The sequence below is a fragment of the Chrysemys picta genome, chromosome 2, assembly GCF_011386835.1.
Source record: "Chrysemys picta bellii isolate R12L10 chromosome 2, ASM1138683v2, whole genome shotgun sequence".
NCBI lineage: Eukaryota > Metazoa > Chordata > Testudines > Emydidae > Chrysemys > Chrysemys picta.
This window is the reverse complement of record NC_088792.1, coordinates 2024132-2045390: the sequence shown is the minus strand read 5'-3', so window position 1 is coordinate 2045390 and position 21259 is coordinate 2024132. Positions and strand designations below refer to the sequence as shown.

Here is a 21259-nt window from a genome sequence, read left to right as displayed (position 1 = left end):
GGGAGCAGAGACCCCCGTCCCCCTGCCGTGCCCCCTGGGGAGCAGAGACCCCCCTAACCTGCCTCCCTGGGGAGCAGAGACCCCTGTCCTGCCCGCCGCGCCCCCCGGGGAGCAGAGACCCCCCCAACCTGCCTCCCTGGGGAGCAGAGACCCCCATCCTGCCCACCGCACCCCCCGGGGAGCAGAGACCCCCCCAGCCTGCCTCCCTGGGGAGTAGAGACCCCCGTCCTGCCCGCCACACCCCCTGAGGAGCAGAGATCCCCTCCCAACCTGCCTCCCTGGGGAGCAGAGACCCCCATCCTGCCCGCTGCGACCCCTGGGGAGCAGAGACCCCCCCAACCTGCCTCCCTGGGGAGCAGAGACCCCCATCCCACCCACCGCGCCCCCCGGGGAGCAGAGACCCCCCAACCTGCCTCCCTGGGGAGCAGAGACCCCTGCCCTGCCCGCCGCGCCCCCTGGGGAGCAGAGATCCCCTCCCAACCTGCCTCCCTGGGAAGCAGAGACCCCCCATCCCGCCCGCTGCGACCCCTGGGGAGCAGAAACCCCCCCAACCTGCCTCCCTGGGGAGCAGAGACCCCCATCCCGCCCACTGCGCCCCCCCAGGGAGCAGAGACCCCCCCCAACCTGCCTCCCTGGGGAGCAGAGATCCCCGTCCCACCTGCTGAGCAGAGACCCTCACCACACCCCCTGGGGAGCGGACCCCCGCCCCACCTGCTGCGCCCCCCGGGGAGCAGAGATCCTCACCACACCCCCTGGGGAGCAGACCCCCGCCCCACCTGCCCGCCCCTCTGCACAGCCCCTTGCAGCTGGGGACGGAGGCTCAGCCCCCTGCTCAGAACACAGCACAGCCCCCATCTGCTGGGCCCCACGGCCCAGCCCTGTAGCTCGGGGCCAAGCCAAGGGCTGCCAGGGTGTGGGCCCCACGCCTGCCCTGCTGGACCCACCCAGCCGCCCTTCCCGGCCCCTGCACTTGGCCTGGCTGCTGTTGGAGGCGTCGGGGCAAGGTGGAACCCCTCCAGTGCCCCTCACTGTGTGGGACTGTCCCGTGGGGAGCTGCCCCCAGCCCTGCGAGCATCGCTGGTGGCCGGTGGCAGGGCGTTGGGCCTCGCCTGTAGCAAGGCCAGCCAGAGAGCCGGAGGGCAGGGGGTGGGGAATCCGGCGTGGGGCCGGCCCAGTGGGGCTGAGAGCAGGCCAGGGCTGCCCAGCTCTGTGCTCACCCCCTCCCTGCCCCTTCTCTGGGCCAGTGAACGGCGCCTGGGCCCCCTGGGGCGAGTGGTCGGACTGCGACGCCGAGTGCCGCGGCGGAGTGCGGAGCCGCACGCGGAGCTGCGCCGACCCCCCGCCCAAGAACGGGGGCCAGCCCTGCCCCGGCGACGCCGTGCAGACAGAGCCCTGCAACCTGCAGCCCTGCGGGGATGCCCGCGGTAAGGGGGTGCAGGGCCGGGGGGCAAAGGCGGGGAGGGGCTGGGGGGGGTCGGGAGAGACTAGGGCCCATGGGTATGCGTGGGGAATGCAGGGAGAGGACATGGAGTGAGTGGGGGGAGGGTGAGTGTGAATGGGGGGCTCTGGGAGGGGTGGGGGGAGGGGGCCTCCTGCCTGAGTGCCGTGCGCCCCTGCAGACTGCGGCCCCGAGATGGTGCACGTGCAGGCTGAGGACTGCGAGAGGGGCCTGGTGGCACCGTGCCCCCAGTCGTGCCGGGAGCTGAACGCTGAGAGGAGCTGCCAGAGCCATTGTGTGGAGGGTGAGTGGCGCTGGGGGGCGGCGCTGGGGGGCGGCGGGGCATCAGCGAGAGCCCAGGGGCCCTGGCCAATGGCACTGCCCTTCACACTCCTGGCTGTCACCCGGCCTGGCCCCCTCCCCATCCACCCCGGCCCCTCAGCCAGCCGGGCTTGAGTCTGCCCCAGGCCTGGGGGGCGATGGCTTCGGGTGCCCTCGGTGCACTGGTGCCGCTCCACAGAGCCGCTGGCAGCAGGGCCCAGGCTCTGCGCCAGCCCACGGGAGTCCTGGGGCTTCTCTCCTGGCGGGTGACTCTGGGTCCCTGCTGGGTGACGCGATCCCTGGGCGCCGAGGAGCCACCAGGCCCCAGCCCGGGCCCCCTGGCCTCACGGCGTCCGGCTGGCATTGGCAGGCTGCCGGTGCCCCCCGGGGCTCTACCTGCAGGAGGGCGGCTGCGTGAACATCAGCCAGTGCCACTGCGACTTCAGCCAGGAGCGGCGCCTGCCCGGGGAGATGTTCCTGCACGACAACTGCAGCCAGTGGTGAGTGCCGGGGGCTGGACGGCCCCTCGCGGGCATTGGCCCTGCCCGCACTGCCCCCCGCTTGCCCACGCGCGCTGCTGCATCCACGTGCTGCTCGCCTGTGCCCACTGCCCTGCTCCCTGCCCTCGGCCTGCTGCACGCTCTGCCCGCCCTGACGGGACCTGGGCTCCTCACCCTCGGCTCGCTCCGCACGCGCCCTCCCCTTGCCAGTGTGCCCACAGCAGCCCTCTGGCCCCCAGCGTGTTACACACCAACCGGTGGCTGGGAGCGAGTGCAGACACACCCCTGGGTGCTCCCCGACTGCCCTGCCCTGTAGCGCTGCAGCCCCATGGCTCTGTGGCGCTCGCTGGCTCTGTCCCCTGGGCTCTGGCGGGGCGGCCAGCCCTGCCGAGTGCTGGGGGCAGCCTCTGTGCCCAGGGCTGCTGGAGTGCGGGTCACTGCTAGGCCTCACTGCAGCCCCGGCCGGCCGATGGCCCTGCGGCCCCCCTGAGTGCACTGCACAAGCGGCTGGGAGCCCTGGGCCCAGGCCCCCTGACCCTGCGTCTCCTCTCCCCAGCGTGTGCCTGGACGGGGTGGTGACGTGTGGACGACCTGGCCTGCCCCGTTAACTGCGGCTGGTCGGCCTGGTCCCCGTGGACACCCTGCGACCGCAGCTGCGGAGTCGGCATGCGGGAGAGATTCAGGTGCGGAGGGGGGAGCGCAGGGACCCCGCCGGGTGGGCATCACCCCGGGACCCTCGCATGGCAGGGCCGAGTGCCCATGTTTGGGCCGGCCTCTCAGGTCCTGCACGGTGGCCTGTGACACCCTGGGTCTCGCAAGCTGTGCTGGGCTAGGACGGGAGACCCCCAAGAAAACCAGATGCCGCAGGGCTGGAGTAGGGGCTCCGTAGGGCACACGCAGGGACTGCTGGCCTCAGTGCTGGGCTGGGGTGCCATACTGGAGGGGCTCGACAGGGGTGGTCTCCTGTCACAAGCAGAGCGGGGGCGGGAGCTCGGCAGGGGGGCCCTGGGCTGCGGGGAGAGGGACGGGGGCTCGGTGGGGGGCGCTGGGCTGTGGGGCGGGGCAGGGCTCAGTAAGGGGTGCTGTGTGGGAGGGGGCTCAGTAGGGGGCGCTCTCCCCTCAGTCAGTGCTGACCCCAGTGCAGCGCTAGGGGGTGCTGTGCTCCGGGGTGTGCCGGCTTTCAGTGGGGATTTCAATCTCTGCGGTGACCCCTCGGTCACCTCCAGGCTGCCCCGTCCGTGTCGCTCGAATTCTCTTGCTGGCCCCGTGGCCTGGCTGGGGGCACGGCCTGTGCTTCCCCTCCCTGGCACGGGGGCAGCGATTCCTGCGGGGGTGCCTCGAGACGCCAGCTCGGTCTCCCCGCTGCCGGGAAGCGGGATCCTGTGGGAGGAGAATCAAGGTCCCCCGTCACTGTGGCGTTGCCGGAGGACCGTAGGCTGCAACGCCCTGGCACCAGGCAGTCGTGTCCCGTGGGGCAGCGCCCGGCTGTGCTGCCCCCTGCCCATCACTCTCCCTAACTACCTCCCCCTCCAGATCCCCCACCAACCCAGCACCTGCCAACGGCGGAGCCCCGTGCGAGGGGGATGCGCAGCAAGTCCGCGAGTGCCACACGGCCTGTGTCTCCGGTACGTACACCCTGCCCGGCCCCGGGGCAGCCTGCGGGGAGGGGACAGGGACCCTCGCTCCGGCCGTAGGGCAGCACTCCTTCTGGGGGCGTGCAGAGCATCATGGGCGTGTGTGACGATGCGGTTCTGGCGGGACCCAACTGAGAGTGTCAGTCCAGGACAAATTGCTCAAACAGGGCAGTTACAGCCCAAGGCTGGGGTTCCTCCACCTCTAAGGCACCAAACCAGCCAGACTAAGAGGACTTCGGCCTCACCCCACTGGCTAACCGCAAGTCTTATAAGCAATTCCCTTAGACACTCCAGTTTCCCAGTATTACCACCAGTGCCACTCGTTATGGGGACAAATGATTATGAAAACCAATACCCCAGTAAAAGAAAAAAGCTTCTCCCGATCCCAAAGGACCAAGCCCCAGACCCAGGTCAATATACAAATCAGATCTTACCCGCAAATCACGCTGTGGCCAATCCTTTAGAATCTAAAATCTAAAGGTTTATTCATAAAAGGAAAAAGACAGAGATGAGAGCTAGAATTGGTTTGTGATGGAGCAGGGGAGTTACATTGGGGATGGGGGATTGCTCTTGCAGGGAGATACCTGAGCTGTAACCTGAGCCAGGATGGGGGTGGGAGAAGTGACACCTTCTGCCCCGGAGACTGAACAAAGGAGAGGAGGGCAGAGGGGAGGGGGGAGAAGGCTGCTGGAGGGTTTTGGTTTTTAGTTTCCAGTTTGGGCTGGGTGGTGCAACGTAGGGAACCCCAAGCTGGGGTCTAAGCTCCCTGAACCCCCCAGAAGGACTTGACTGAGGGGTCCTGGTTGTACCTACAAGCTCTGCTGTAGACTGTGTTCCTGTTCTCCAATAAACCTTCCGTTTTACTGGCTGGCTGAGAGTCCCGGGGAATCCCAGGAAGAGGGGTGCAGGGCCCTGACTCCCCCACACTCCGTGACATGGTTAAATGGAATCAGTTACATACAGTAATGGCAAAGTTCTTGGTTCAGGCTTGCAGCAGCGATAGAATAAACTGCAGGTTCAAATCAAGTCTCTGGAACATCCCCAGGTGGGATGGGTCATCAGTCCTTTGTTCAGAGCTTCCGTAACCTGGTCTTAGACACCTTATATGGCCCCCTTTACATAAGATTTGGTGCCACTACAGGACCTTGGTTGCAACCGTGTTCTATATGGTTCCAGTTCAAGTCAATAACGTGACAGCGTGGAACCCAGGCGTCCTGGCAACTCTGCTAGCTGGCGTTAGATGACAACTGGCCCAATCCTCCCATTGTGCTGCCAGCTGGGGACAGAACACGCCCGGCCTGGCCCCCCGCCCTGTCCTGGGGCACCAGGGCCTGAGCCCGGGGCCCGTCCCTGGGGTTTGTCCATAGCCCCCGATGTCACAGCCTGATCAGCCCTGTCTGTCCGTCCCCCCCCGTGATCCCCAGAGCCCGCCGGCCCCTGGAGCGACTGGACGCCCTGGTCCCCCTGCTCCAAGACCTGCTTCTACGACGTGGACCGTGTCGGGGTGAGGAAGCGGTTCCGTCACTGCAACGACACCGGGGAGGGCGCTGGGCGATGCCAGGGGGCGCCCGTGGAGGAGGAGCAGTGTGACACGCCGCCCTGCCCCGGTGAGAGCCCAGCTGGGGGGATGGCCGGGCGGGAGACAAAGGGCTAGAGCAGTGTCTAAGGGGGCTTGTGGGGGCAGTCCTCAAGGAGGGTGGGGTTCCATGGGTGGGGTTCTAGGCTCTGAGGAGGGAGGGGAATCCATGGGGGCAGGGTTCTAGACCCCGAGGACAGAGGGAGCTCAACGGGGCGGGTTCCAGACCTCTAGGACGTAGGGGTTGCTTTGGTGGGGACAGCCTGCGAGGAGGGATGGGAATCCATGGGTGGGGTTCTAGACCCCAAGAACAGAGGGAGGTCAACGGGAGCAGGTTCCAGACTGCAAGGACAGAGGGGTTCCTTTGGTGGGGGCAGCCCGCGAGGAAGGACGGGGAATCATGGGCGGGGTTCTAGGTTCTGAGGAGGGAGGGTTGCGTCAGTGGGGGAGGCACCCCCCAAGGATGGCCGGGGTTCCCCAGTTGGGGGTGACATCCAGGCTGACTCCCACGAGGCCCCTGGCGGGGCTGGGGCAGCAGATGCCAGGGCAGGGCTTGGAGTGGCAGCTGGGAGATTCCCAGTGGGTTTGGCAGAGCCCCTTTTGGGGCTCCCCCCTGCCCTGGGGGAGCAGCGTGGTGCCGAGGGGACCCCCCAGACCCGGCTCCTGGCCTGCTGAGCTCGTCAGGCCATGCCCTCTGCTGTCCCCTGGCAGTGGGAGGCGTCTGGACCCCCTGGACGGCCTGGTCCCGATGCTCCGCTACCTGCGACTCCGGCGTCCAGACCCGCAGCCGCACCTGCTCCAACCCGGCCTACGGGGGCCCCGAGTGCACGGGGCCCCTCGTCCAGACCCGGGACTGCAACAGCCAGCCCTGCCGAGGTACTGGGGGGCTCACCCCGAGGGGCCGGGCGCAGGGCCTTGCCGAGGTACGGGGGGGGCCACCCCGAGGGGCCGGGCGCAGGGCCCTGCCGAGGTACGGGGGGGCCACCCCGAGGGGCCGGGCGAGGGGCCCTGCCGAGGTACGGGGGGGCCACCCCGAGGGGCCGGGCGCGGGGCCCTGCCGAGGTATGGGGGGGTAACCCCAGGGGGCCAGGCGTGGGGCCCTGCCGAGGTATGGGGGGGTAACCCCAGGGGGCCAGGTGCAAGGCCCTGCCGAGGTACGGAGGGGTCACCCCAGGGGGCCGGGTGCGGGGCCCTGCCGAGGGACGGGGGCGTCACCCCTAGGGGATGGGCACGGGGCCCTGCCAAGGTACGAGGGGTCACCCCTGGGGGCCAGGTGCGGGGCCCTGTCGAGGGACAGGATGGTGATGGGGGGGCTGACCCCTGTTACCTGGGGGTCTCTCAGCTGCCTGCCAGGGCCCTCCACCTGCTGCCCCGTAGCGAGAGCCCTGGGGCCCCGCCACGGCTCTGTCTCACCCCTCTCCCCTCACAGCGCTGTGCCCCGCGCCCATGATCTACCAGACGGCCGAGGAGTGCCGGCGAGGAGGGGGCGCCTGCCCGCGGCTCTGCCTGGACCAGGGCGCCGGCGTGGAGTGCGCCACCCGCTGCTACCCGGGCTGCTACTGCCCCGACGGCCTCTTCCTGCAGAACGACAGCTGCGTGCCGCGGAGCCAGTGCCTGTGCTATCACCAGGGGGCGCTCTACCAGCCGGGCGACACCGTCCCCCACGACGCCTGCAACAACTGGTACGGCGCCGGCGTCCGGGGGGCCAGGCCCTGCTCCTCGGGCAGCCGCTCCCCACACCGGGCACGAGCCCTGCGCCCGCTCCGGGGTCCCTCCCGCAGCCAACCTGCTGGGACGCCCCAGGGCCTGCTGCGGCTGGGTCTGGGGAGGGTCTCCGCGGGGTGTCACGCTGAGCCTCTCCCTGTCTCACTTGCAGCACCTGCGTGGCCGGGGAGATGGTGTGCAGCACGGAGCCCTGCCCAGGTAATGCCGCCCCCACCAGGCCCTGCCCACGCTGGGTCTGCGAGCACCAGGGCCTGGGCGGGACAGGGGCTGAGTGGGGAGGCCCTGCACAGTCCCGGGGAAAGAAGGGTGGGTCCCCAGCAGACAGGGCCCCTCACAGACCTGCCCCCCGGATGGGCACGGCCGAGACTGACGGATGCTAGGACCCTGGTGGGTGGGCTGAGGGCAGAACGGTCCCCACCAGCCCGGGATAAGCGTAGGGATGGGGTCCCCAGGGCTTTGCGTGGGCAGGGGGCGCGGTGCCCACGGGGGTCTAACCCTACCGTCTCCCCAGTGCACTGTGGCTGGGGCGGTTGGACCGAGTGGAGCTCCTGCAGCCGCAGCTGCAACGTGGGCACCCGGCGGCGCTACCGCTCTGGCTCCGACCCGCCCGCCGCTTTCGGGGGGCGCGACTGCCAGGGCCCCGGCGTGGAGGTCGAGTTCTGCAGCCTGCAGCCCTGCAGGGGTGAGTCGGCCAGCAGCTCCCAGCCCCGCCCGCGGCCCGAAGGGACTTCCCCGGGGCAGGGGGCTGGGGGTGCCCAGGGACTGCAGCCAAAGCAAGGGCAGCGCCCCGGAGTGAGCTTCCCACAGCGAGTCCGCCCAGGCGGGGTCCTGGGGCAGCCAGAGGGTCCTGCACCCACACTTCGCAGTCAGACGTGACTCTCAGCCAGCCGGGAAAACAGGTTTATTCAATGACAGGAACACGGTCTAAAACAGAGCTTGTAGGTCCAGAGAACAGGACCCCTCGGCTGGGTCCATTCTGGGGGGCAGTGAGCCAGACACCCCCGTCTGCCCTCACTCCCCGTCCCCAGCCAGCTCCAAACTGACTCTCTCCAGCCCCTCCTCCTCTGAGCTTTTTCCTTTCCCGGGCCAGGAGGTCTCCTGATTCCTTTGTTCTCCCACACCTTCAGCTGGCACCTTGCGGGGGGGGAGGAGGGGGGCGGCCATTAGTTGCCAGGAGACGGAGTGTCGGTGATTTATGCACACTGGCCTTTATCCCACCACCTAGAGACTTAAGAAATGCATAGGGGAAACTGAGGCACCCACACAGTATTCAGAGGAAACATTAAGAACAGTCCCACTTCGTCCCAGGGGGTCTCTGGGGTGCGTGTGCCTGAGCTGCCCCCTCTCTCCAGCAGGCTCTGGGGCCGAATGGGGTCCCTGGTCGGAGTGCTCCGTGCCCTGCGGGGGCGGCTACCAGAACCGCACACGGGGCAGCACCGTCCTGCACCGGATCGAGTTCACCACCTGCAACCTCCAGCCCTGCGCCGGTGAGACACTGTCCGTCTGGGCCGCAGCCTGAGCTAAGGAGAGCTGTCCAGCCCCGGGCCCGCGTCCTCTGGGGCCGTGCTGACCTCCCCGCTCAGAGCTGCAGCCAGAGCGCCTGGGGAGCATAGGGCCGGACAGACTGGGTCAGCCTGAGGCCCCCCGGCCCAGCCCCGGCCCTGCCAGGGGCCGGATAGCGGCTGGGGATAATCGCAGCCCAGTCTGTGACAGAGCTTGGCTGCAGCGCTGAAGCAGCAGGTTTCATTTCCCTTCCCCAAAGCGTTTATCACTGCAACAAGCCTGACTGGGTTTGTTATCCCTGGAAATGGCCGGCCCCTCCCGAATCTGGCTAAGCACTCGGCCTCGGGGCTTTCATGCGGCAGTGAGTTCCACAGGCTAATCCTGTGTTGCAGAAAAAAGCATTTCCTCTGATCAGTTCTGAATTTAATGTAATGGGACGTCCCCGATTCCTGCGCTAGGCATCGGGGAAACAGACGCCCCCGGGCAGCCCTCCCGAGCTGAGTTGCTATTTTATATGCAGTGTTGGGGTAGCCGTGTGGGTCCCAGGATCTGAGAGAGACAAGGTGGGGCAGATAATAGCTTTTACTGGGCCAGCTTCTGCTGGTGAGAGACAAGCGTTCGAGCCCCACCCAGAACTGTGTGTGGCTGGGAAACTCTCCCCGACAGAAGCTGGTGCAATAAGAGATCCTACCTCGCCCACCTTTTCATTCTTCATTGTATAGATTTTTCTCCCGGCCCCTCTGCTCCATCCCCTCCCCAGTTGCTCCAATCTCTCCTCGTGGAGTTTTTCCAGGCTCGTTAGCGTTCTCGTCGCCTTTCGCTGGGCCCTGGTCTCTGGGACGGGGTGCCCGGGGCGGCCCAGGGGCAGACGAGGCAGGGATTAGAATAGTCTCTGTTATTCCCCATCCCTGTCCTTTGCCACCTGAGATCACGTCACTTCTTGAACGGCAGCTGTGCCCCGAGCCGAGGTCCCACTGCTGCCCACAGAGCGGGTCCGTGTCCTGGGCTGCTCTGGTTAACGGGACCCTCTCCAGCGTGCAGCTCCGTGCTGTATTGACAGAGGAATCCATTGGGGTCTCGCTGGGCCTGCCTCACTTGCAAACGTTGCTCTGCCCCTGCTCACGCCCGCACCAGATCACCCAGGAGCTAGGCCGGAGCCTGAGTGACCCCTTGCTCCTGCTCCCTGCCTGGGCTCTTGGTGGTGGTAAAAGCTGTGCCCTGGGAATTGTTTGGGGAAGGTCTCTGGCCTGGGTTTGTCACCGACTCCTGCTCCCCACCTCGAGCTCTGCCAGTGAGTCCCACAGAGCCGGGCTCTGGGGGAGCCTCGTTCGCTCTGCAGGGACCGACGCGCCCAGCCAGGACCTGCAGCGACCCTCACCCAGCGTAGGCCCAGCTGCCGGGTTTGTCAGTCACCTGACACAAGGCCTGGGGGGCCCTGAGCTAGCCCGGGGGGGGTCAGTTACAGCAGAGCCCGTCTGGCCAGCCCAGCTGCTGTGACCCCATGGCCAGGCTCTGGCCCTCGCCAACTCCTTTCTTGCTCAGCGCCCAAGTGAGAGAGCTCCGAGCTCCTTATCCCCGCACCTCCCAGCCCTTGGCTCTGGAGCTGGGTCTTCCCTGTCAGTGACCCCCCTGCCCCCACCTCTTAGCCTGTCCTGAGAGCAAACTTCATCCTTTTCTCCTGCCAGGCAGCCGGGCACAGTATAGGGGAAACTGAGGCACACGTGGGCTTAATATAAAATATTACAGAAAATTCCCACTTCGTCACAGTGCTCTCCGGGTCCGACTAGATGCTCATAACAGCCTCTTCTGGCCACAGAGTTTATGACCCAGCGCAGCACAGGATGACAGGCTGGAAGTGGGCGGGGCGTCTCTGGTTAGTTCTGGGGTGGGAGACCTCCCACGGGGACCAGCTGCTGCAGGGCTGGGGGGGGAAGTCTCAAGGAAACCAGCTGAAGGGGGGACCAAGGGACCTGGCTGATCGAGGGAGTCGGTGGCGGGCACCAAGGGACCAGCTGCTGCAGGGGGGCAGTAGGGGACGCTCTCCCCTCAGGCAGTGCGGACCCCGGTGCCAGGGCCCGGTGGGGTCCCTGCTGTGCTGCTCTACCCATGCGTCCCACTGTCTCCCTGTCCCCAGGCGAGGTGCCCGGCGTCTGCCCGGAGGGGAAGCTGTGGCAGGAATGTGCTGATGCACCGGCCTCCTGTGCGGAGCTGAGCACGGAGCCCCCTGCTGACAGGCCCTGCCACGCTGGCTGTTACTGCCCCCCCGGCACCGTCCTGCTGGTGAGTGAGCGAGAGCCCCCCTCACCCCAGCGCCGCCTCCCCAGCTGCGGGCACCTGGCCCAGCACAGAGCTGGGAGGGCCTGGACAGGCCATGGACGATTCCTCTGTCCCGCTGTCCCGGCTCCGGCAGGAGCTCGCTCTCCTCCCCGCGGCCCTGGGGCTGGAGGAGGTCTGTGCCTGACGATTATTGGGGGGCCCGTGCCCCTGCTTGCCCCCTGTGCCTGCCCCTGCCTGGAAGGGACCTCAAGCAATCACCGCGGCCAGCCCTGTGCACTGGGGCAGGACCGAGTAACCCTAGCCCAGCCCTGACAGGGGTTTGTCCAGCCTGTTCTTAAACACCTCCAGTGACGGGGATCCCACCTCCTCCCTTGGTGCCTGGTCCAGAGCCGAGCTCCCCTGAGACCTAGAACGATTCGCCAGCGTCGCACCGAACTCCCCCTTGTGCACATTAACCCATTGCTGCTTGTCCTGCCTCCAGCGGGCAGGGGACCCCGTCCTCTTTGTAACCCCCCCTCCCTGCCTCCAGCGGGCAGGCTCTCATCAGCTTCCCCCTCAGTCTTCTCTTCTCAAGACTTCACCCTCCCCTCACCCGCCAGGTTTGCTAAACCTTCAATGCGTTTCGTCCTCTCCTCTCAACTCTGCAATTTGGCCACATCTTCCCTGACGTGGGGTGTCTAGAATGGGACCCAGGACCTCCCGTGTCACACATCCCACTCCTGTTCACACCCCCTGAGTGAGATTAGCCCGGTGCACGCCTGCGTCACACTGGTGACTCTGCTCAGCGTGTGAGCCGCTCTAGCCCCCAGCCCCTCTCCAGCAGCGCGGCCGCCCAGCCCATTAGTCCCCATCTGGTCACGTCATTTTTCTTTCCTAAGTGCAGTAATTTGCACTTGTCTTTATTGAATTTCAGTTTATTGATCTCACACCAATTCTCCAATTTGTCGAGATCACTTTGAATTCTAAGCCCGTGTCACCCCTCCCAGCCAGCGTCATCCGGACCTTGTACTAGCATCCTCTCCTCTCCCTTAGCCAAGTCACTAACGAGAATATTGCCTGGTCCCGGTCCCAGGACTGACTCCCTGTGTGCCCCTGAGCCATTGCTACCTGCTCTCAGTGCGATCTTTCAGCTAGCTGTGCGCCCAGCGTCCCGTCATTTCATCTTGTTTCTGGCTGAGCGTGCTCTGTGCTGTGCCCTTTGCTTCCAGAATAACCAGTGCGTGGCGGAGTCGGAGTGCCCCTGTGCCGAGGGCGGAGTGCTCTACGCCCCAGGAGATGTGGTGCCCAAGGGCTGTGAGAACTGGTCAGTGCCCTTCTCCAACGCTCCCCCTCCCCGGGTCGGTTCCTTGGTGCTGCGGCTCTAACCGGTTGCTCTCTCCCCTGCCCAGCTCCTGTGAGGCCGGCCGGATCTCCAACTGCTCCCGGGTGGCCTGTGGGGACGGTGAGAGCTGGCGCTAGGGCTGGGGAGTGCAGCGCTGGCCGCTGACCCGGCCCCTGGCCAGGGAAACCAGGCAAAGAGGCGGGAACTGGACCTACCCCGTGAGGTCCCAGCCCAGCGTCCAGCCCACAGCCTGAGCCATCATCCTGGGTGACACCAGCACGCCCCTGGCCCCGTTCCTCCACGAGCCCCGTTGAGCCCCTGGCCTGCCGGTGGGCTGCTGGATGGAGACCCTGACAGTCCCGGTGACACTGGGGAGGGGTGGCATATGCCTGTTGGCATCTCACCCGGAGCCCCCAGCCCCTCCACGTCATGCAGCGGTGGGTGGCTGGAGCCCATAACGGCATGAGACACCGAGGGGCTGGCCCCATTCCCAGTGCTGCTCCCCATGGCCGGCAGACCAAGGCCGCCCCTCTGGGGGCTGCGTGTCCCAGGCTTCAGGCCAGGGCTTTGCCCCATGGGGAGGGGCAGCAATGGGGGGCTGCCAGTTTCCGGGGCCCTGTTTGCTTGGCACGCTCTCGGGGTGTGGGGCAGCCTCTGACGGTCACCCCATTTCCTCCCGGGCAGTGAGCGGCGGCTGGTCGGACTGGACACCCTGGAGTGAGTGTTCAGCCTCCTGTGGGCTGGGGCTCCAGACCCGGTACCGGTTCTGCACGGCCCCCGCTCCGTCGGGGACCGGACTGCCCTGCCTGGGGCCGGAGCGCGAGGAGCAGCCCTGCCACGTCCAGCCCTGCTCCAGTGAGTGTGCCCCCAGCCCTGCCCCAGTGAGTGTGCCCCCCCGCCCCAGGAGAGCCCCCCCCACTCCAGTGAGTGTGCCCTGCCCGCCCCGGGAGAGTCCCCCCCACTCCAGTGAGTATCCCCCCACCCGCTCTGGGAGAGCACACCCCTCCCCGCCCCGGTGAGTGTGCCCCCGCGCGCCCCCCACCGCGCTCCAGTGAGTGTGCCCTCGCCTGCCCCGGGAGAGCCCCCCCGCCCCACTCCAGTGAGTGTGCCCTGCCCGCCCCGGGAGAGTCCCCTCCACTCCAGTGAGTATCCTCCCACCCACTCCGGGAGAGCGCCCCCCACCCCGCCCCAGTGAGTGTGCCCCAGCCCGCCCCCCGCTGCGCTCCGTGAGTGTGCCCCATCTGCCCCGGGAGAGCCCCTCTGCCCTGCCCCGGTGAGTGTGCCCCCCCCGCCCCAGGAGAGCCCCCCCCACTCCAGTGAGTGTGACCCGCCCGCCCCGGGAGAGTCCCCCCCGCCCCGCTCCAGTGAGTGTGCCCCCATCCGCCCCAGGAGAGCGCACCCTGCCCTGGTGAGTGTGCCCCCGGCCGCCCCCCACCGCACTCCAGTGAGTGTGTCCCCCCACCCCTGGAGAGCCCCCCCACCCCAGTGAGTGTGCCCCCCGCCTCGCCCCAGGAGAGCGCTCCCAGCCCCGGGAGAGCCCCACCCCACTCCAGTGAGTGTCCCCCCCACCCGCTCCGGGAGAGCACACCCCTCCCCGCCCCGGTGAGTGTGCCCCCGTGCGCCCCCCACCGCGCTCCAGTGAGTGTGCCCTCGCCTACCCCGGGAGAGCCCCCCCCACCCCACTCCAGTGAGTGTGCCCCCGCCTGCCCCGGGAGATCCCCCCCCCGCTCCAGTGAGTGTGCCCCCATCCACCCCGGGAGAGCGCTCCCCGCCCTGCTCCAATGAGTGTGCCCCTGCCTGCGCCCCGCCCCAGTGAGTGTGCCCTCGCCCGCCCCAGGAGAGCGCCCCCCACCCTGCCCCAGTGAGTTTGCCCCAGCCCGCCCCCTGCTGCGCTCCGTGAGTGTGCCCCAGCCGCCCCGGGAGAGCCCCCCCGCCCTGCCCTGGTGAGTGTGCTCCCGCCCGTCCCGGGAGAGCCCCCCCGCCCTGCCCCAGTGACTGTGCCCCCTCCCGCCCCGGGAGAGCGCCACCCCCCCTGCTCCAGCTGATCCCGCGGGGGCGTCCCGGTGCCAGGAGTGACCCCAGGGTCTCTGTCTCTGCTGCCACCAGCCTGGGAGGAGGGGCTGGGAATGGCCCTCGGGGGCTGCAAGCGGCTGCAGATCGCCAGCAGCCTCCTGGGGTGGCGTGGGGGCTGGTGACACGTGCCCAATGCTGGAGGGACCCTGGCCGGGGGACGGAGGCTGGGTGAGGAATGAGCCTTTCCCCAGACACACAGGGTGCCCCCAGCCAGGCCTAGTGCCAGGGGAGGGCGGGGTCCTGACCCCCACGGCTCTGCCCTAGGGAGCGGCGGCTGGAGCGCGTGGAGCTCCTGGACCGAGTGCACCAAGAGCTGCGGCGAAGGGCTGCGGAGCCGGGCCCGAGCCTGCGACAGCCCCACCCCGCTGGGCCACGGCGACTACTGCGAGGGGCCCCCCGCCCAGGTGGAGGCCTGCCACCCAGGGCAGTGCCCAGGTACGGGGGGGGGGGGGAATCCTGGAGCAGGCAGCCCTGCCGGAGCCTGCCATGGGGAGGGCACTATCCCTGTGGGGGAAACCCCCGGCCCCCTCCCATGGCCAAGGGATGAGACAGCAGGGGAAGCTCTGTACAAGCGCCGCAGCCTCCTGGGGCTTCAGCAAACGGGGGTGCCTCAGTAGGGGGCGCTCTCCACAATGCCCTAGCATGGTGCTGCGGGGAGCGGGGCTGGGGCTTGGTGCGGGTGCTGGGCTGTAGGGAGTGGGGTGGGGGCTCGGTGGGGGGCGCTGGTCTGTGGGGAGCTGGGTAGGGGCTCGGTGGGGGCGCTGGGCTGCGGGAGGCGGGGGCTCAGCGGGGGGCGCTGGGCTGCAGGGGGCAGGGGCTCGGCGGAGCTGGGCTGCGGGGAGCAGGGTGGGGGCTTGGCGGGCTGGGCTGTAGGGAGTGGGGGGGGGGGCTCGGTGGGGGGCGCTGGTCTGTGGGGAGCTGGGTAGGGGCTCGGTGGGGGCGCTGGGCTGCGGGAGGCGGGGGCTCAGCGGGGGGCGCTGGGCTGCAGGGGGCAGGGGCTCGGCGGAGCTGGGCTGCGGGGAGCAGGGCGGGGGCTTGGCGGGCTGGGCTGCGGGGAGCGGGGCGGGGGCTCGGCGGGGGACGCTGGGCTGCGGGGAGCAGGGCGGGGGCTCGGTGGGGGGCGCTGGGCTGCAGGGACTGGGGCGGGGGCTCGGCGGGGGCGCTGGGCTGCGGGGGGCAGGAGCTCGGCGGAGCTGGGCTGCGGGGAGCGGGGCGGGGGCTCGGCGGGGGACGCTGGGCTGCGGGGAGCAGGGCGGGGGCTCGGTGGGGGGCGCTGGGCTGCAGGGACTGGGGCGGGGGCTCGGCGGGGGCGCTGGGCTGCGGGGGGCAGGAGCTCGGCGGAGCTGGGCTGCGGGGAGCAGGGCGGGGGTTCGGCGGGGGGTGCCGGGCTGCGGGGAGCGGGATGCGGCTGGTGCCCCCCGGTGTGTCACTCCTGACCTAGGGCTGTGCTGCGGGGGGTGCCCGGGCCGAGGTGCGGCCCGCTGGACCGTGCCAGGCTCCGTATGCCACATCCTCACCCCTGGCCTCTCCCCGTCTCCCCAGCTCTGGACTGCGCGGCCGTGCAGGGCTCCATGTACAGCCGCTGCGGCCCCTCCTGCCCCCGCTCCTGCGACGACATCTCGGTAAGGGAATGAATGCCCGGTGGCCCTGGGAGTGACGGGGCCGCCCCACCCCGGCCCTGGATTCTGTCCCTGCACCCCTGTGCTCCAGGCCTGGCTCCTCTCCCCTGCCAGGCCGGGCTGCTCCCCTTTGCCAGGGCCCGGGGTGCCTCTTTCCCCTGGGGGCACTGTGCTCCCTCCATACCCCCTGCTCTCCCCTCAGGGCCCTGTCCCACGGCGGGCGAGGCTGAGAGGTGCACTGGGCAGTGATGGGGATATTGTCACCTGCTGGGAATCCAGCCTGTGTGTGTCCTCGTCCCCCTCCCTGCCCGGCAATGACCACGGGACTCCATAGCCCCCCCGCCCAGGGATCTCCTCCTCCCTACCCCCACCGTGACGCTCTCTCTGCTCCCAGCACTGCCTGTGGAGCTGCGAACCCGGCTGCTACTGCACCAGCGGCAGGGTGCTGAACGCCAACGGCTCGGCCTGCGTGGAGAGGCAGGATTGCACCTGCCTGGACCTGCTCACCCAGGAGAGGTACCTGCCGGGGGAGACCGTGGCCCACCAGGACGGCTGCAACAACTGGTGAGCGAGACGGGCGGGCGGGGGGCGTTATAGGGGGGCAACTGCTGTCAAGAGCCGCCCGCTGGTCCTGTCATGCCCAGTGCATGGGGTCGGGGCAGAAGGGTGGGGGTCCTAGTGGGGCAGTGAAACCAGGAACAGGGGGAGGCTGTGGGGCAGGAGATGCAGAGGGGATGCCCAGGGGCTGTCTCCTGGTGGAGGTGGGCGTGCTGGAGGTCCCCCGTGACTCCGTCGCAGCCCTTGGCGGCCCCCCCCCGCCATGCCGCGGTCTCACTGCCGCTCCGCTCCCTCCCCAGCACCTGCACCAAGGGGGCGTTGCTGTGCACCAGTCTGCCCTGCCCTGGTGAGTACCCAGCCGGCCACTGGCAGCCCTGGCATGGGGCGGGACCGAGGGTCGCTGGGGGATGGAGAGGGGCCCACGGGGTAATGGTGCCCCCAGGGGTGTGATGGGAGGTGCAGAGGGGCCTACGGGTGGGATGGAGAAGGGGTGCCCTGGGGGTCGCGATGGGAGTGGGGTGGGGTCTAGGTATGGAATGGGGGGCCCTGGGTGGGGAGGGGAGGGTCCCAGGCTGCACACTGATTGGGTGGCAGGTTTGGAGGGGACGTGGCCCCTCCTGTGGCTCTCTTCCCCTTGTTCACCTCCCGGGGGGGGCAGAGGAGAAGGTGCGGGGCGGCGAGAGGAGTAAAGCGGGGGGGCAGCCAGGGGAGAAGGGGGGCGAGGAGGTGGGGGTGGTGAGAGGAGAAGGTCGGGGGCGGCGAGAGGAGTAAAGCGGGGGGCAGCCAGGGGAGAAGGGGGGCGAGGAGGTGGGGGTGGTGAGAGGAGAAGGTGGGGGGCGGCGAGAGGAGTAAAGCGGGGGGCAGCCAGGGGAGAAGGGGGGCGAGGAGGTGGGGGTGGTGAGAGGAGAAGGTGGGGGGCGGCGAGAGGAGTAAAGCGGGGGGCAGCCAGGGGAGAAGGGGGGCGAGGAGGTGGGGGTGGTGAGAGGAGAAGGTCGGGGGCGGCGAGAGGAGTAAAGCGGGGGGCAGCCAGGGGAGAAGGGGGGCGAGGAGGTGGGGGTGGTGAGAGGAGAAGGTGGGGGGCGGCGAGAGGAGTAAAGTGGGGGGCAGCCAGGGGAGAAGGGGGGCGAGGAGGTGGGGGTGGTGAGAGGAGAAGGTGCGGGGCGGCGAGAGGAGTAAAGTGGGGGGCAGCCAGGGGAGAAGGGGGGCGAGGAGGTGGGGGTGGTGAGAGGAGAAGGTGCGGGGCGGCGAGAGGAGTAAAGTGGGGGGCAGCCAGGGGAGAAGGGGGGCGAGGAGGTGGGGGTGGTGAGAGGAGAAGGTGGGGGTGGATAGAAGGGGGCGTAGGCTGCTGCGAGAGACCCCCTGAGCACCCCTTGCTCTGCACCCCTCTCCCCAGTGGCCGGAGGCTGGTGTGACTGGTCCCCATGGACCCCCTGCTCCCGGACCTGCGGCAGCGAGGTGGTGACGCGGTACCGTGCCTGCGCCTGCCCCACGCCTCAGCACGGGGGGGCCGAGTGTCCTGGGGCGCAGGAGCGTCACGGGGACACCGGCACCCAGCTCCAGCACAAGGAGTGCCCCTCGGCTGCCTTCTGCCCTGGTACGGCCCTGAGCCCGGACAGCGTCCCTTCCCCGCCCCCTGCCGGGTACGGCCCCGAGCCCGGCCGGCGTCCCCTCCCCCCGCCGGGTACGGCCCTGAGCCCGGCCAGCGTCCCCTTCCCGCCTCCCGCCGGGTACGGCCCCAAGCCCGGCTGGCGTCCCCTCCCCCCGCCGGGTACGGCCCTGAGCCCGGCCAGCGTCCCTTCCCCGCCTCCCGCCGGGTACGGCCCCGAGCCCGGCCGGCGTCCCCTCCCCCCGCCGGGTACGGCCCTGAGCCCGGCCAGCGTCCCTTCCCCGCCTCCCGCCGGGTACGGCCCCGAGCCCGGCCGGCGTCCCTTCCCCCCGCCGGGTACGGCCCTGAGCCCGGCCAGCGTCCCTTCCCCGCCTCCCGCCGGGTACGGCCCCGAGCCTGGCCAGCGTCCCTTCCCCGCCTCCCGCCGGGTACGGCCCCGAGCCCGGCCGGCGTCCCCTCCCCCTGCCGGGTACGGCCCTGAGCCCGGCCAGTGTCCCCTCCCCCCGCCGGGTACGGCCCCGAGCCCAGCCAGCATCCCCTTCCTGCGCCGGGTACGGCCCTGAGCCCGGCCGGCGTCCCCTCCCCCTGCCGGGTACGGCCCCGAGCCCGGCCGGCGTCCCCTCACCCTGCTGGGTACGGCCCTGAGCCCGGCCAGCGTCCCCTCCCCTTGCCGGGTACGGCCCCAAGCCCGGCCAGCGTCCCCTCCCCTTGCCGGGTACGGCCCCAAGCCCGGCCAGCGTCCCCTCCCCTTGCCGGGTACGGCCCCAAGCCCGGCCGGCGTCCCCTCCCCCCGCCGGGTACAGCCCCGAGCCTGGCCAGCGTCCCTTCCCCGCCTCCCGCCGGGTACGGCCCCGAGCCTGGCCAGCGTCCCTTCCCCGCCTCCCGCCGGGTACGGCCCCGAGCCCGGCCGGCGTCCCCTCCCCCTGCCGGGTACAGCCCCGAGCCCAGCCGGCGTCCCCTCCCCCCGCCGGGTACGGCCCTGAGCCTGGCCAGTGTCCCCTCCCCCCGCCGGGTACGGCCCCGAGCCCAGCCAGCATCCCCTTCCTGCGCCGGGTACGGCCCCGAGCCCGGCCGGCGTCCCCTCCCCCTGCCGGGTACGGCCCCAAGCCTGGCCGGCGTCCCCTCACCCTGCCGGGTACGGCCCTGAGCCCGGCCAGCGTCCCCTCCCCTTGCCGGGTACGGCCCCAAGCCCGGCCAGCGTCCCCTCCCCTTGCCTGGTATGGCCCCAAGCCCGGCCGGCGTCCCCTCCCCCCGCCGGGTACAGCCCCGAGCCCGGCCAGCGTCCCTTCCCCACGCCGGGTACGGCCCTGAGCCCACTTCTCCTGCCTGGGTACATCCTCAGCCTCCTCCCCTCCCAGGTATGGCCCCTGTGCCCACTCCCCCTGCCTGGGTACTGTCCCAGAGCCTGCTCTGCCACCACAGGTACCACCCCAGTGCCAGCTGCTACTGCTCTGTTATGGGCCCTACCCTGAGCCGACACCGTTGTGACGGGTTGGATCACAGAAACCCCCTTGGTGTTGCCAACTGATGTGCCAAGACTACTTCTGCCCCTGCTTTCCTGCCCTCCCAGCCTGGGACTTCAGTGCCTGCCTGGTTTGAGCCAGACCCGCTAGCCTGCTGCAAACCCAGACCCACATCCCCTAACTGCTGTAGGCTTACCTGAAAGGAACTTACAGAAGTGTTCTTGTCTTTAGCACTCAGAAGCCCAACTCCCAGTGGGGTCTAAACCCAAATAAATCCGTTTTACCCTGTATAAAACTTATGCAGGGTAAACTCATAAATTGTTCGCCCTCTATAACACTGAGAGAGAGAGATGCACAACTGTTTGCCCCCCACCCCCAGGTATTAATACATACTCTGGGTTAATTAATAAGTAAAAAGTGATTTTATTAAATACAGAAAGTAGGATTTAAGTGGTTTCAAGTAGTAACAGACAGAACAAAGTGAATTACTAAGCAAAATAAAATAAAACATGCAAGTCTATGCCTAATACAGTAAGAAAACTGAATACAGATAAAACCCTTACCCTCAGAGATGTTCCAGTAAGCTTCCTTTTATAGACTAGTCTCCTTCTAGTCTGGGTCCAGCAATCACTCACACCCCCTGTAGTTACTGTCCTTTGTTCCAGTTTCTTTCAGGTGTCCTGGGGGGTGGAGAGGCTATCTCTCGAGCCAGCTGAAGACAAAATGGAGGGGTCTCCCAGGGGTTTAAATAGACTTTCTCTTGTGGGCGGAGACCCCCTCCTCTCTCCTATGCACAGCCCGGCTCCAAGATGGAGTTTTGGAGTCACATGGGCAAGTCACATGTCCATGCAGGACTCAGTTTTTACATGCAGCAGCCATTGCCCACATGGTATCTTGAATGTCTCCAGGTAGACTTCTTATGTGGATTGGGGCCTTCCAACATCCATTGTTCGTTAAATGCTTCTTGACTGGGCACTTAACTTGCACATTCCTTTCTAAAGAAGCTGACCAAATGCCTTACTAAGGTTATTTAAAATCAAACCAGTACCCAGCCAATATTCATAACTTTGAATACAACAACGATACATGCCTACAAATAGGAGGAATAGATTCAGTAGATCATAACCTTCACAGAGATATGTTACATGGCATATGTAGCATAGAACATATTCCAGTTATGTCACATTTACATTCATAAGCATTTTCCATAAAGCCTTATGGCGTGCACCGTCACAACCATGTCCCCCGCCCAGGTACGGCCCTGGCCCCGAGACATCCTCCATCCCTCCGGTATCCCAGCCCCAGGGCAGGGTCCCTGTGTCACTCTGGCCCGTAGCCCTGCCCACCCCGGGGGTTTATGGCAGGCCGAGGGCAGCCGAGGCTCAGGGAGCCGGGCTCACCTCTCTGGGGCTGGTTTGCAGTGGACGGTGGCTGGAGTTCCTGGGGGCCATGGTCGGCCTGCGCCGCCTGCGCCGGGGAGTCGACACGGAGCCGGGAGTGCAACAGCCCCCCCGCCCGCTTCGGGGGCGTGCCCTGCCCCGGAGAGGCCTGGCAGAGCCGCGCCTGCCACGATGGAGACACGGTGTGTGAAGGTGAGAGACCGGCCCAGGCGCCGACCCCCTACCAGTGACCAGCCACCTGGCCT

The 21259-nt window shown here is 68.1% G+C and overlaps 1 protein-coding gene across 1 annotated transcript in view; it reads left to right on the top strand.

Moving 5' to 3' along the window:
* The window catches only part of LOC101930988 (SCO-spondin), a 121619-nt gene that overhangs the window by 63103 nt on the left and 37257 nt on the right, over positions 1–21259 (top strand). The window contains 22 exon segments of the mRNA XM_065582380.1: positions 1245–1424; positions 1620–1742; positions 2130–2259; positions 2816–2843; positions 2845–2942; positions 3793–3884; positions 5318–5500; positions 6181–6345; positions 6899–7151; positions 7346–7392; positions 7706–7876; positions 8550–8681; positions 10832–10977; positions 12183–12277; positions 12363–12415; positions 12980–13150; positions 14633–14803; positions 15911–15990; positions 16382–16551; positions 16845–16891; positions 17939–18139; positions 21036–21206. Of these exon segments, the coding sequence (XP_065438452.1) occupies positions 1245–1424; positions 1620–1742; positions 2130–2259; positions 2816–2843; positions 2845–2942; positions 3793–3884; positions 5318–5500; positions 6181–6345; positions 6899–7151; positions 7346–7392; positions 7706–7876; positions 8550–8681; positions 10832–10977; positions 12183–12277; positions 12363–12415; positions 12980–13150; positions 14633–14803; positions 15911–15990; positions 16382–16551; positions 16845–16891; positions 17939–18139; positions 21036–21206 (2907 nt within the window).